At 45.4% G+C, this 15,321-nt stretch overlaps 1 protein-coding gene across 2 annotated transcripts in view; it reads left to right on the top strand.

The window, feature by feature from the left end:
• LMX1B (LIM homeobox transcription factor 1 beta) overlaps window positions 1-10,264 on the top strand; it is a 118,812-nt gene extending 108,548 nt beyond the window's left edge. The window contains exons 4-8 of one of the 2 annotated variants that reach the window (XM_067541665.1): window positions 3,080-3,258; window positions 3,902-3,979; window positions 4,442-4,508; window positions 6,691-6,849; window positions 8,515-10,264. In XM_067541665.1, coding sequence (XP_067397766.1) covers window positions 3,080-3,258; window positions 3,902-3,979; window positions 4,442-4,508; window positions 6,691-6,849; window positions 8,515-8,672 — 641 coding nt within the window. In that variant the 3' untranslated portion in view covers window positions 8,673-10,264. Of the gene's footprint in view, window positions 1-3,079; window positions 3,259-3,901; window positions 3,980-4,441; window positions 4,509-6,687; window positions 6,850-8,514 lie in introns of both variants that reach the window. The other variant, XM_067541664.1, reaches the window with a different exon arrangement.
• Window positions 10,265-15,321: the final 5,057 nt, after the last annotated feature.

The following is a 15,321-nucleotide window of genomic DNA, read 5'->3' as shown; positions in this document are numbered from 1 at the left end:
CTAATCAATTCATTGATATTAAGGCCAGATGGGATCTTGATGATCATCTGGTCTGAGCTCCTGCATAACCCAGGCCAGAGAATTTCACCCTGTAATTCCTTCCATGGAGGGAATCCTTCTTCCCTGCTACACAAGGAATGGTTCTCAAGCTGGGCTAGTTCAGCCCACCTTTTAAAAAGACATCTCCCATTCTCTCAGCTTTGCTTCTGTTATTGCACTAGCAGCAGTGAAATGGGGCCAGCGGCATAACCATGTGTTCTCACCCCCAAAAGATTTGAGCACTGCGAAGAGGAACAGACAAACAACCAAATCTGCATGGAGTATGTTATTACTTTACAAAATCTGGCCTGAGCCCTCAGATATGGATGTTTGTGATTCTGTCCCCCAGTACTTGGGAAATATTCAGGCTTTTGAACCCACGTGCTATGAGTCTCTGTTCTGCTTCCCACAGCTGGGTCTGGGAAAGCCCTTCCTTTTTTGCCTCCCTTTTAGTGGTCCTCTGGAAGAAAAAGCCAAGTGGCCTTCAATGCACAGTCCCCTTGTGACGTCTTTGAGAGTAGCTGATAGGTTGGCCTCTGCATCCTGACTTACAATGGGGTGGAGCCTACTCCCTTCTCCCCATCAAATTCCCAAGAAAGATTTTCTAGGGAGGAAGCAACCCTGCCTGCCCTCCATCCTGAGCCAACGGAGCAGCACCAGACAGTGAGAAGAGTGGGTGAATATGTCATCCTTTGATCCCCATTCAAGTGCTTGTAACGCTGGTCTCAGCAGAGGTCAGGCTCCAGGCTCTCTGGCATTTGCAATTCCCGAAGCCATGGGATTCCTCCTTGCCTTATTCATTCATAATGATTTGAAAACCCGGCACTGCTGATGTGCCATGTCTGACTCCCAGGCTCGAGACACTGGACAAATCATTGCTAGTCATTGGAACCGCTCATTTCTTTCCTGAGAAAATGTCGAAGAAGCAGCGATGATCATTCCATTAAATGTGCAGGCAGCATGGATATTTGCGTCAACATTATGGGAAAACATATGATTCCCACTTTAACTAGGCACAGTTCTTAGTCTTGGTCTTTTCTGTGACAGCCACATCCACCACGTTGTTAAAACTTGTATTTCCATGTCAGGAATGTCATGAGGCAAAGGTCACTGCTGTCTCAGCATGATGTGCAGCTCTCAAGCCGTTCCTAGAGCTGGGTTTTATTTAGTGCCAGACCATATTTGTAGGCCTTCAAACTCCTCCCTGTTAGCAAATATGGCCACTAGAATGTATCTATCTGGTATATGTCAGTTCCTTGCTTGCTTTTCAAATAGGTCGTTCTCTCCCTGTGACACTCACTCAGGTATACTCAGTCCTTATTCAGACAAATTCCCATTGAAATCCTCAGTCCCTAGTATTCAATACATATGTGTTCCTATCTTCATCCACCTTCTGCCATATAGCAGCAATGCGGATGGTGTCCCGCCTGTCCTCCCATGCTCAGTGTTAGCCTCACAGCACCCAGTGGTTGCCAGCTGTCAGCTAGCTTCATTTAACATTTACTGCTGACATCGATGCACTCATCCCTCCCAGCCAGAGTCTCCTTGTGTGTCATGATCAAATCAGCAAGGCCCGTAGGCTATTAAGGAAGTATGACGTGCATTTGGTTTCAGCTTTACTTCCCCATGATACACACCATAGCATCTCCAGGTGAGAAGCATTTTTTTCTCTGACAAAGAATGCCAACACTCAGCCCCCTCCCACCCAGCAAAGCAAGTAGCACAAGACATTTTTCCTTCCATTTTTTGAAACAGTGAAAGCTCAAAGCGCCCCATCCCCTACATGAGTGCAAATGATTTCACACAGTTCTGGTGGAGTACACGTTCTTCTCCAATCAATTAGTTATCCACCGGCCACAAAAATAACTCCAATGAGCAACATTAACCTTCACAAATCTTCCCATCGAAGTGGCAGTCTGGAAAGTTAATAAGGCCACAGTTATTGAAATGACAGGACTTCTCTTTAATAATTCTACAGAAGATGCCTACTAAACTAAAAGGTGAATAGATTGCATGATAATCAGCTCCTAAAATGAATTAAAAGTCTAACTTGTTAATTCCCCAAATGTGATATCAAAATTATTGTGTATCTTAATTATAAAGATCTCCAGAATAATATATTAATGTTTTCTTAATGAAAATCAATCGTCTTGTGAAATTCATGTAAAATAGACCCATTTGACTGCTGTAAATGATAACTTCTGTGTCCACCTCATTATCTGTGGCCAAAATTTATTTCAACCAGGACAAAAATATGCACTTACTCATTAACCTTTGCAATGGGAGTTGGGATTTCCCACTTCTAACCACTAATGCACACTGCATTATCAGATCAGAAGCTTATTCAACTAGAACTATAGAAGATACAAATGATAGATTAACACTAGGAATACACATTGTCAGAATCTAATATATACTTATACAGACCCATGCCTACGCACACATGCATATCCATAGAGGAACATGCACATGACCACACTCGCATATGTGTCGTGCAGTGAGAGAGATTTTTGAGGTTTTCCATAATATGCAGAAATGAGGAAACAAGGAATATGTTTAAAGTTATCTCTGGGGCTGCAAAAATATTAAAAACAACCAGTTTTAAACTACATAGATTTGATTAAAAGAACTTGTAGATTTCTAATAACATTTATGTTTTAAATTTCTTTCTTTTGCAGCCTTAGAGGTAACCATAGTTTTAAAAGTCATATAATGAACTGTGTAGAATAATCACACAGGGCCTGATCCTGCAAACGTTTAAGGACATTTAATCCCATGAGTAAACCCATTGACTTCAGTTAAAGTTACACACATACTTATGTGCTTGCTGGATTTTGGACTTGGATTTATGCCCAAGGTCCTGTTTAACATGATATCATCTGACTGACGATTCATTTTAAGTTTTAAAACAAACGAAAGGTAATAGCCGAGTTCATTGTTGTAAAGGAGTGTATTAATACTACATTAATACAGCATGTCAAAAGTCCTGTTCTCTTAGCAAACCAAATGGAACATTCATATAGTTTTCATTTCTCAACAGTTAAAAGTGAAGATGAGGATGGAGATGTTAAACCAACCAAAGGCCAAGCAAACCAAGGAAAAGGGAGTGATGATGGGAAAGACCCTAGGAGACCCAAACGACCAAGGACAATACTAACAACACAGCAGAGAAGAGCGTTCAAAGCATCCTTTGAAGTGTCTTCAAAGCCTTGTAGGAAGGTAGGCTCTTCAGCAGAGACTGCAAATAATCTGGAGTTTTTGCTGATAGCCCACTCCACACAACACCAAACCCAATGGAAGATTCTTACACAAGGAAAAGGTGGCTGTAAAACATGGAATGGTTATTGACCACAAGAGTCTCAGGAAGCATTCGGCCCATCCAGCACTGAAGCAGTTGCTCTTCCAAGGAGATGAGTGCATCTCCATTCCTGCAGCCATTGCTCTAGGCCTGGCTCTACAGAATAGAACCATGGTAGTTAATCACTGATAGTGGGTAGGAGTGTGGGACAAAATATTTGCATCACTGGTGAAACTGGCAACATCCTCTGCTGTTTCCACTCAGGTTTTTTGGGGGGGGTTTTGCTTTCTGAAGTGTGTCTTCACTGTGAAAAAGTGACATTTGCCTGCACCTATAAAAAATGTGCCACTTGGAATAAGTGTGATATGACGGAACTGCCATTTGCCTTTGTTCAGAAGAGAAATTGTCTTTATTGGCCAAAATATCAAAATTTTATTCTTAGCTGAATTTGCAAATCAGTTTTTCATAGTTTTCACAGTTTTAAAAAAAAAACCCAAATAATCTTTCTCCTGACCCACCTACTTAGGTATAAGTTAATGCTTCTTTAAACATTTCCTCCTATAGGTCAGAGAAACACTAGCAGCTGAAACAGGACTCAGTGTGCGAGTTGTGCAGGTCTGGTTTCAGAACCAAAGAGCAAAGGTAAGTTGTTTGTCAAAATCTCAAAAGTAAAGCCTGAAGCACATGTCCAGTCCTCCTGGCCATACACAGCTTTTCCCTCTCACTGAAAGCTCTGTGTCACTGAGATCACCAGGAAGGAATTAGGTTTTGTGAAACCTTTTTGTGACATTTGGGCTCCTCATGCGCATATATTTCCATGTGCCACACAGACTGCATTCATGTAGGAAGGTCCATATTCAGACATCTGCGCCTAGATTAGGATGCTCAAAACAATGCTAGATTAGGACCAGTTTGTATATGCAAATATGGAACTGCAAACCCAGATTTCTATGCTCAAGAATGACAACTGATCCCTGGAAGGGAGGGGTGCCTGCATATACATACCCGCTATAGGTAGAGTTGACAGTTGCACAGTGTTTGTAACTAAACCGGATCTTGTCACTTCGCTCCATGAGACTATCCTCTCTTTCCTGTTTTATTCAGATGAAGAAACTAGCACGAAGGCATCAGCAGCAGCAGGAGCAGCAAAACTCGCAGCGACTAGGGCAAGGTAAAGCCTGCCGGCGAGGGCTGCGAGGAGGAGGGAAGGGTCTCTGCAGTGCGACAGTGGAGTGCTGGTTCCATTAACAGTGTGTAAAGCATGGGGGGTACAGAGAAGCATGTGTACGTACATACAGATGACAGCACCTTATGTTGGCACACCGTGAGCTATCCACACAGGCCAGGCCCTTGGGTTATACCCATGTCCTACCATTGGGCCAGCCCCCCTGGGTCCCGAGGCAGGTCCCTGCCATTGCCCTCCCTGTTGTCAAATTGCTGGAGTGAAGGGCTTGGGGGACTCCCCTCAAGTGGTGCCTCAGACTAGTTTTCCCCTGCCACAGAAAAGGGCGCGAGGGCCACCTCCAATCTAAGAGATCCACAGGCCATTTCTGCAGTATGGGGAGGCCCTGCCTCCCTGCCCTGGCCCCTTGACAGGCGCCCCCACCTTCTTGTGGCTCCTTAGCAGCAGCTGCTCAGAACCCATAGGCAGCAAACTGTACAGAGCTGCAAATACAGCCTGGAACTGCCCTGCTTCCCTGGGGATGCTGCAGGGAACTGCTCTGCTTCTCTGGGGATGCTGCATGGAACTGCTCTGCTTCTCTGGGGATGCTGCAGGGGGATGGGAAGGGGAAGCGATCAGAATCCCCCAACCTACTCCTGAGCCATTCCAGTCTCCACCTTCTTCCTAGCGCAGAATAAAAACTGAGCAAGCACCTCAGAGCCTGGCCCATGGTCCGTGAGCAGGTTATGGGAGCTGCTACTGTGCACCATGTTACAGGCGGTGGAAGAAGCTGCCCTGAATACTGTTCTCAGGGTTGCCACAGTGAATAGACTGCAGCAGGAGGGATAGTGGGTAATTTACATGCATTTACAAAACCTCGTGATTGCAGCCGGTCCTGCTGACCTGTCTGTTCCAGTGGGGTTAGCGTGCACAATAGGACAGTGCTAACCTGGGCAGGTGTGCTGTCTTTGGATTCTCATCTGGACTGGAACAGCAGCCTGGCCTCTGAGCTGTTCCCTTGTGCACTGCGCTCACTCCCATTCCCATCCAGCACATTCTCCTTATTATTGTTTATCTGCACTGCTGGGGCACTACAGGCACCAGGCAGTATCAGGACCCCATTGTGCTGGGTTCTGGGCACACATTTGGAGAGGCATTCCCTGCCCCAACGTGCATACAGTCTGCTCAGAGAGAAGACACGAGTGATGGAAGGTTGATGAAGCTGATTGAGCAGGAAGTCTAATCATTCTCCCAGTCAGAGCCTTGGTCAGGGTTTTGAGAGAACGTCTGATTCAAGGGAGACAACTAGCAGCATTCATTCTGCCTCCTGCTCCAGGAGCTAGGAATCACCAAGCAGACGCCATGGAAGAAGATGCCTTTCTGATTGCACCAGAACCTATCATCAAGGCTCCAGTTTTCGCTTGATCTGCATGCCCAATCAAGACTAGATTTTCAAAGGAGCTGTGTGGGAAATCTGGCCACTCGCTTTGCTACCTAGATGAGAGTTGAGCTGTGCTGGAAATCAGGCTCTTAATGTCCTGCAGGGTAAAAGCCATTAGGAAATCCCAGCGTGAAGAGGAATAGAGTTCCAGCAGAGTAAGTGGCAGTGGTGGAGCAGCGAACTGCTGCCTGCCTAGCTCTGCCTGTGTGACACATACAGAGTTCTGTTCTGTAACATTAGCCCCCCGCGGGCAGGTATTGCTCAGCACCGAACTCTGGGGACAAACAGGATGACTTGGCCAGCTCAGTGGGTGCTCCAGGCTTTCTTGCCGTTCCTTTAAAATCTGATTGAAGTGGGTCAGAGCTATTTGGTTCTCTTCCCACAACGTGGGATTGAATTGCTGAATTTTCCCAAGGTGAGTAATGCTGCTGTAGAAAGAGTTGAAGAGCCTGGACAGTGTGACAAAACCACAGTCGTCGTCTCTGGAGGCCACCTGGCATCTAATAAATGGTTGATTCAGGCCAGGGACTCCTGTAACACATCAGTATTAATCCCATCCCGCACTGACACCACTGGTGGAATGAGTGTCTTCACGATAGTAGATGTTTCCGTAATTCCATCTCACTCTGGCCTTGCATTCCCATGTGGCACGACGTGGGCAGTGACAGGGTATAAATCTGAGTCGGGCTGCTTCCCAGAGCTGCTTCCTTGCTCAGCTCTGAATGGGTTCTGCTCTTTGTTTTGCAGAAGTAATGTCCAACCGAATGGAAGGGATGATGACATCTTACACACCACTTGCACCACCACAGCAGCAGATTGTAGCAATGGATCAAAGCAGTTATGGCACGGACCCATTCCAGCAAGGTCTTACCCCTCCACAAATGCCAGGCGACCACATGAACCCCTATGGTAAGGCTCTCCACGCACCACCACACTGGGGGCAGCACTTATTTGTGTGTCAGTTCAGACTCTAAAGGTTCATTTTTTCAGTATTTTTTCTGGGATTTGTACTACAGCATATATTGAACCAGCATGGGTTTATTTGTATTTATTTATCTGCACAGAAATGGGGAGGAGAAAACCTGTCCCTGGCTCTAGACACCTGGAACAAATATTTCAAAATACAGTTCTGAGAAATTACAAATCCAGAAACGTTTCCTCTACCCCACCCCAGCAGAGTCAGCCAAGAATGACCATTATTCCCTTTCCCCCACTCTCACAGTCCTTCCCTTTCCTCCTAAAGCTCCGGGAAAAGGAGGCACTTTGCAGCATGCTCTATTAGCGGGAATTAATCTCTTGGTCCCAAAATGCAAAAATAACCATCTCCGTAAGATTCCTAAAATGGTAAGCTCTGATTTGTTAAAGAGCAGCTTTTGTCTTGCTGCTAGATGTGCCAGAGCAGATCATTCCCTTCCGGACTTATGTGATGCTCTCTGACCTAGATAATTACTGGCTTATGCCCCTTTCCCACCAATCACATGGCTAGCCGTAATCAGATGGCATCTTTGACATGGTACTGCTAGTGCTTACATGAATGTGGAAAGCCTCATGGCTCTTGGAGGATATTACAGGCTAGCATTGAAATATGACTTAGGAGGATTTTTCAAACTGTAGCGATTGCCCTTTTAGCCCATAAGGGCTCTGTTATGTCCCTTTAATTTCTGTGAAGTAGGGGCACATTGATGTTGAGATGGATACACACATCTCTCACTAACACTAGTTGAAATGAAGTGCAAGCAGCAGGAGGAAAGCAGACTTTGCTGTGTGCTGTTGTGTTTGTTGCAGAGAGGTGCATGTGCACTGAGCAGTTTGGCAAATGAAACAGAGGAGTCTGAATTTCAAATGTATTTCATAAAGAAACTTGAAGCCCAAATGAACTTTGGAGGGGTCAGGTTTGGTTGCTAGCATTTTGCCCAGCTCTGTAAAGGAATCCACACTAGAGAAATGATCTGTGTCTCAAATCAAGCCCAAAGAAATACAATGCAATCATTTCAATTGAATGCCACTAGAGCACGTTCTGGTGCCCTCACAGGTGGTCAGTTGACATTTCAGCCACTAAAGGAGCTAAAAGGCTGTATTGTCTCTGTTCCAAAACAAAACTCCATTGCGTTTGCAGATACGACTTTCACTACACTGTGTCTAGGCGAGGAACACTTTTCGACAGCATTGAGGGCCTGACCCTGCATTAATTAGCTACCCAATGTTTCTGTTGGTGGAATGCAAGGCACCAGCTTATGATGAGTGCGTGGTCCTCTCTGCTCTTTGTTGACTGTCTGCTCATATCAATTAAAGAAAGGTTTTTACGTGCTGGTGACAGCAACATAAATGAAGCACCGGCAGATTTCCTCCGTCTGTGCAGTATCAAAGCCAGCAAAAGTCCTAGACTGTGATCTCCAGTTTATAGAGCAGACCCTTGCAGAGAAGTTATTTTATATTAGTTTAGGAAAACAAAGCACAATGTATTAGCTTTTGCTCTCACTTATAACAGACAATGTTCCTTGTAATGTCTGCGAACCCTGACTCTATTTCTCTCTCTGCACAGAACCAAGCTTAATATGTCCGTTTCGTTTACAGGAAATGACTCCATTTTTCATGATATCGACAGTGATACCTCTTTAACTAGCTTGAGCGACTGTTTTCTTGCCTCCTCAGAAGTTAACTCCATGCAGGCTAGAGTAGGAAACCCCATTGACAGGCTGTACTCTATGCAGAGCTCATATTTCGCCTCATGAAAATAAGAAACAACCCACCAAACAGCTGGCCTGTCTTTAGCAAGACTCTACAGCTCTTCCTTCACAGTGACTCCTGCCACCTCTGGACTGCCAAGAGCGTTTTTAGGAGGACCAGACACTAAAATAAATAAATAAATAAGCCAACCAACCAGCCTCCTCCCCCCGCCCCCAACCCACATCCCCTCGATTATCCAGCTTGCGGCAGGCCGAGAGCAAAGCATGGAAGGAACGGAACACCCAGCTGTCCAGCAGCTTTTGGTGTGGTTTGCGCTCATCGTTGTCAAGGAAATGGCTGTGTGGAAAGCTAGACCTTTTCCCTCCTTTCGTTTTTCCTTTCTTTTGGATATTTAAACTTTTTTTTTAAAAAAGCCACTGCTACTGACATCAGTCGACCATATGACAAATAAATCAAAGAAACTGGAGACTCCTCCCCTTCCTTACTGCATGACATACTATGTTGTGGACAGATTGCCATTTGAACTGTGAGAAGTTAATGTAAATGTGACGTTCAACATTTGTTTCCTTTCTACACTGTTTCTACATAACTCTAGCTCTGCTCATTAGTTTATAGCCCTTATACTGTATGATACGTAGAAAAACTGGTTCTCAATAAGACTTGTGGAGAAAGCCAGTGATCTCATAACTGAAAAAGGTCTATGACCCTGGAGAGAAGCTGCATGTTAGGGACGGATGCATTAGATTAGTATTAATCTTAAATAATTAAAACAAAAGGTGCTTACAAGACATAGAGCTTTATTTAATTTTTTAATGTGTGAGAATAAAACATTTCCTTTTATTTGTAAGTAATTCAGTGCCAGCTTTCAAGCCTAGACTGTGATTGGCTACCATGTCTTGTTCATTCGGTTCTGTTTATTTAGGTTTGGCATGAGACATAAATGTGCTACATTCCATTGTCCATCTGAAATAAGTAAGACCTCCTTTAGTTCATTTTCTCCCCGTGCCAAGGAAAGTCCATTATCTATGATCCTAGCCCAGCCCCTGAGAAGTGTGCTGAAATGTGCATCAAGTGACAAAGAACAAACAGATTATGATGGAAGCCTCTAAATGTAGCAAGCCTGATTCTGAGCTCACATATGCAAGTTTCACACTGATGGGACTCTGTTGCCGCCAGTATTTACTCCAGATCTACACGAGTGGAAATGTGAGGTGAACCAGGCTCATTAGTGCAGAGATTAAGGGGACTATCTCAACAGCCCTTGCTGAAGTTTGAACATCCATTAGTCTTTTAGTAGGGCATAAAAATATGATAAATAATAATATTGTAGTTATAAATATTGCCTGGCAACCAAGGTTTTCTGCAGACAATAATTATCATGTGAAGAGGCATCCCAATACAGTTATGTCTCATCATGGAGACAACTTAGTGAGGAACAACTTGGCAAGCTGATGGAAATGATAATAGGATGGGTTCACAAAGGGTTAAAGAAGCGGTGAGTTGGGAAAGGTTAAATAAATCAGGCCCATTCTTAAATAAACGTGTTAAATTAACCCGCATGTTGAACTTGGTTTTGGCTGGTATGGTCGGGGGTTTTAACTCCTTGATTGTGACAGCTGGCGCAGGCTCAGGCGCTGCAGATTCGCACATAAGACTAAGTGCACGATGCACAAATTCTTAAGCTCTCAGAAGTGTCTGGCATATGCCCACAAGGCCCTGTGTGCCACTCTGATGGTCCATCGGCAGCAAGAAGGTAACAGACGCATGAGTCTAGTTAAATTCGTGGCAAGGTTTGCGTGTTCCAGTTCTCTGGGCTAGTAGCACTGCATACCCAGGATAGATCCGAACTCTCACGTGCATCTTCCCATGAAAAGTAAACCCCCTTTTTGTAACTTCTTGCTTCCCAAAGGGGTAAATACCAAGCAGGGCAAGAAAGAGCCGAGTCAGCCAGAAAAGGATCTGTGTTCCTCTCAAAGATGGCACATGGCATAAATCATCTGGGATACAGGTTTAGAAAAAAAAATAGAGAAAGCACCTCTTACCTGCTAGCCGATAATTAACTATCCCCGCTTCACTGAACACGTGGCAGACACAGCCACGGCCAAGCAAGGGCTGGCAACACAAACAAGGTGTTTGTTCCAGACAAGCACAGCCGGAGCTCAGACACTGTTGTATGCCTTTTGTGAGGTGAGGAATAGATCCACTGGGCGAGGATGTGTTCCTCACATGCAGGAGAGGGCACCTGGAGGTTTCCCCTCCCCTCCGCTGCACGCACGCACGCACACACACACAGAGTATTAAGGATGTAGCCCCACTTGCAGACTTCCAGGCCCATAGGTGTCATGGGCCAGTCACAACTTCATGCTGTCCTGCGGGGGAAGCGGCTTTACCAGTTGAAGCAGGGCGTTGTGAGCCCATTGGATATCTTCTGCCAGCTGGGAGGAAAAGGCTTTGCTATCTTTTCTCTCAGCCAGGCACCAGTTTTTTCCTTGGGACTGTACACTGAAAACACCTCCTACCACACCTCACATGAGCTGGCATCTGTCGAGAACTCAGGTGACCTGCATGTTTGCATTGCAATAGGGGCCAGAATGTGGGCATGTCCCAGGTGGCGCATTGGAAACGTCTGTAACCACCCACCTCACAGGATTAATCCAAAGCCACGCACATATCCCAGTGCTGCTTTTAGTGTCATCGCAGGAGTGTCTTCACCATCTCCAGCCTACACTGTTTATGGACTCTTTACCCAGGAGCCACCAGCCAGCCCTCCTATTCTTACCGGTGCAGCATCAAAGGACATAGGTAGTGAATGTTGAGAACGGTAATGTGCCCCACATGTGGAGAATCTCTTGCTCCATATCTACCTCTGTTTCTGGGCTAGATGTTGAAAAAATATTCCAAGGAAGGAATCAGTGAGCCCACTTTGGCGCTCAGGTATCGCTAACCCTTCTGCTGCCCTTTGGATGGCACCGTATCACCTCTGCATTTATGGCAATGGAGGTGTAACTACCCTCTTGCCTGTGCCATGGACGCTTGTATAGGAATGCTTATCCCTTTGTTCCTGCATATTCTGCTCTAGTTGGTGTCAACTGCATTGTACACGCCAGCTCTTTGCCAACATGGCTCACTCTGTTCCCGGTGCCAGGCCTCATTGCAGCCAGTCAAGGGGGGGGGGTGCACATTTAAAGCATGGCCAGTCACTTTGCCAGATAGCACCAGCCTGCTCAAAGGCCAGAGTTCATTAAAGCAAAATAAATGTCATGCTTATTTGTAGTACGAATTATCCCACAGGCGCATGATCATTGTGGTTTTAACCTGGGACCTGCAGTAAAATATTATAAAGCAACCTCTGACCTTTTTGATTTCTGGTTTACTCTTGTATTGTCAAGGGAAATGTCACTGATCAGGTGAAAGTAAAATGTGTAATGGGCCATACAGCAGTAATATCTTACACAGAGTGCAACTGATAAACTCCTGCCAAAAACTCTTAGCATCTGGCACCATCACGGAAACCACAAATAGTGATCACACATATGGGAGTTTGAAGGCTAGAGGTCATGACAGCAGTTTATTACATGTACCTTACAGTGATCATTCTCGCTAGCAAATTAACCTCTCGCTGGTATAAATACATCAAGTGAGCTCTTCATAGCATTTCAGTCATGCTGGCTTGGCTAAAGAAGGAATATAGGTTAGGCTAAAGCAGTGACAAGATGCAATTAACTAAAAGAAGATTGATTAGGGTTGTGGTCACGCGCTAATATTTAACGAAAGGTTATCATAACGTGAACATGCTGATCTCTTCCTTAAAAGTCTTTATTGTGCAAAGGAGCTAATCTGTGCCCAAAAGTGATGCTAGCACACTGCAAAATGTTCCTGCTTCAGCTGTGGTAACTGACTGCTGCAGTATTTAGTCCCTGTGCTTTTCACAGCCCAGTTCATGCTGTAACCTAATGACTAGCGTGTTTTCATTTCATAGCGTCACTGCTCATGGAAGAATTCCCCACCACATCTCCGGCCTGCAATAAGCACATTCTCAGACTGACACTAAGACTAGTGGTACACTTTCCAAGCAATTGGCTTTACAGTGTTAAATGTGGTTCATATTCACCAGGTAGAAGATAGTTATGGCACAGTGAGTAAAATATTTTGGCTACCCTCGCTAAGCTGAACCATGTCCCAGGAATCTTGGACAAAAAAGCGTCTTCAAAATGCTGTGCCAGCAAATGTGTGTCTGCCTTCTAGAGCCCAGTGGCCGCGCCCCATGCCAGGAGTGCCCTGCATCAGTCTCTCGGTGGCCACTGCATGTGTGTCACCCTGCTCAGTGTGGAGTGCTGCATATTGCCAGCCTCATTAGAGGGAGCCGTTGAGAAAGCTGTTACCTGGCCGTGCTGCAGCACACTCGCTGGTTAGGGTGGCACCTTCATCCAGGGACGTTGATGTAATTCCACTTCCTTTGCCTAATGTGGGCAGGATTCCTGGCCACCTTTTCTAATGCTCAAAGCTATTTCAAGTCACACTCCCCTCCCCTCCAAATCACTTTTCACTTTCTCACTGGTCCTGCAGACTTGTCAGACTCCACTACAGGGCCAAGGAGAAAGCAAGGCTTCCTCCACTCTCAAGGGTGTTCACAGCAGCAAAAGGGAGGAGTGTATACACGGGAGAGGGCAACAATTCCACAGTATTTGGAGCCAGTTCCAGGTACACAGTGTTACAAAGCTCCCATGTGTTTACGGCCTGCTCTTCACATCTCCAGCGCCTGGGGTATTTGGGAGGTGTGTTAATGAGCAGCTGCCTGTCATTGTGTGTTTTTTGTGTACCCTCCTCTTCTAGCACAAGGCCGCTGTGTGGCACAGAGCATGAAACTAGCACATCGAATTGAGAGCAAGTTAAGTACTTAGCCCTCCATAGCAAGGCACTTGAATCCCATTGACACCAACAGACTTTAAGAACTTGCTTAAAGTTAAGCATGTATTTAAGCATGTGTAAGTGCTTTGTTGAATACAGTGGAATGCTCCATGCTTAACTCTCATAGGGCCTCACTGAATAAGCTGGTAACTGCTAAGTGTAATCACAGACTCAGAGAGTGAGTCGATTATACTACAGGCCCTCCTAATGGTACAGCATGGCCGCTCTTGAGTCCGCACAATAGTGTTTCGTTTAGCAGTGACTGTGAAGGGACTTCCAGCTAGTCTGCAGTGGGAAATCTGGTTCTAAGTGGACACCCTTTTTTAGCTGTGTCTGGCTGTATTACATGTATATTTATATATTCTGTATTTATGTTACCAAAATGTAGTATTTTGTAGCTGTCTCTTACAATTTGTTTAATTTGTACAAAATATGATGATGCTGTCTCATACTTAACCACCTGCCTTTCACACTAGCTCCCTGCCCTTCTCCTCTGTGTTGGTAACAAGCCACCATAACGTGTGTAGATTGGATTTTTTTTATTTAATTACGTGTCATTGTTAAATTATTTATTAGTGTTTTTTAAATTTCATTTCACTGCATTTTTTTTCTGCCACTGTCACCTGGCAAAGGTATGTGAGATTCTCATACATTGTGTGTCTGCCGACAAAAAAAAAAAGAAAAAAAAAGAAAGAGATTACACTTCAGTATATTTGTAAATAAAAGCAACCTGTACACAAAACAGGACCTTTCCTCAGTGTGCAGTTTTTTTCTCTTTTGTTGCTGACAATGTGTGTGTGGTGGTAGTGGACTATGGCATTGTCTGCTCACATGGGAAACTTGCCATCCTTAGCACTGCATTTGACTTTTATTCTGAGTGAATTTAGCATGGTGGAATGTCAGGCACAACCTTAATGACCAATGGCCTCCGTTTATCCTTGCTCTCCATCGCCATTTGCAGTGATCACTTCTAGGCGCAGGAGGGGAATTCTTGCTCCATGGAGCCTGGCTCTCAGGTTCGTTGATGGGCCTGCCAGACAAGAAAAGCATTTATCTTTATAGCCCAGTAGTAGCACAGCGAGGATCCCCTCTCCTCAGGCAGGTACGTCAAGCCTCTCAACCAGATCAGGGTGCCCAACTCCAGTGCAGCCAAGGTGTTAGATCCTGAGCTCTCCCAGGTCGTGACATGCAGAATGCACATTGTGTAGCACCTAACACACCTTGGCACTACATAGCTATCTCACTAATCACAACATCAGTGGACTCCAGGGAGAGACAACGTGGCCAGGCTTCACCTGGGAACACGTCAGCGCTGAGCAGTTGTTTCCTGGCAAAGCCGGCTCTGGAGCAGGGCTGGGAAATGGGGTGATAGCAGTGCTGGCAATGCAAGTGACGCAGACACACCAAACCCGCCAGGGCAGTCTCCTTAGTCAGAGCAGCTGAATGTGAGCAGAGAATGTGAGTCTACCTATTAGCATAGCAGCTGCCTGGTTGGGTTCAGCTGGAATCCTGACAAGCCTGAATCCACAGGGGCCTCAGCCTCCGAGACAGCTATCATAGAACTGGTGTGGAGCACCCAAGCCCCCGTGAACGCTGCCAGAGGGCCAGGACCTGTGCCACCACTGTATTTAGGGCAGTGGAAGCTGATTTAGACCATGGCACTAGGAGCTAGCCACATTTTTCTATACATTTCATTTTCAATTCAATGCTCTCCACACAAAAGTTAGCCTTTTTTTAGAAAAAAATTGCAAGCCCCAAAAATTGAAAACTTTCCAACCCGTTTGG

Source organism: Emydura macquarii, unplaced genomic scaffold (genome assembly GCF_026122565.2).
Source record: "Emydura macquarii macquarii isolate MOO-44397 ecotype Brisbane River unplaced genomic scaffold, CSIRO-AGI_Emac_v2 contig_691, whole genome shotgun sequence".
NCBI lineage: Eukaryota > Metazoa > Chordata > Testudines > Chelidae > Emydura > Emydura macquarii.
Note: the sequence above shows the minus strand (reverse complement) of the source record. Positions and strands in the feature narration are given on the sequence as shown.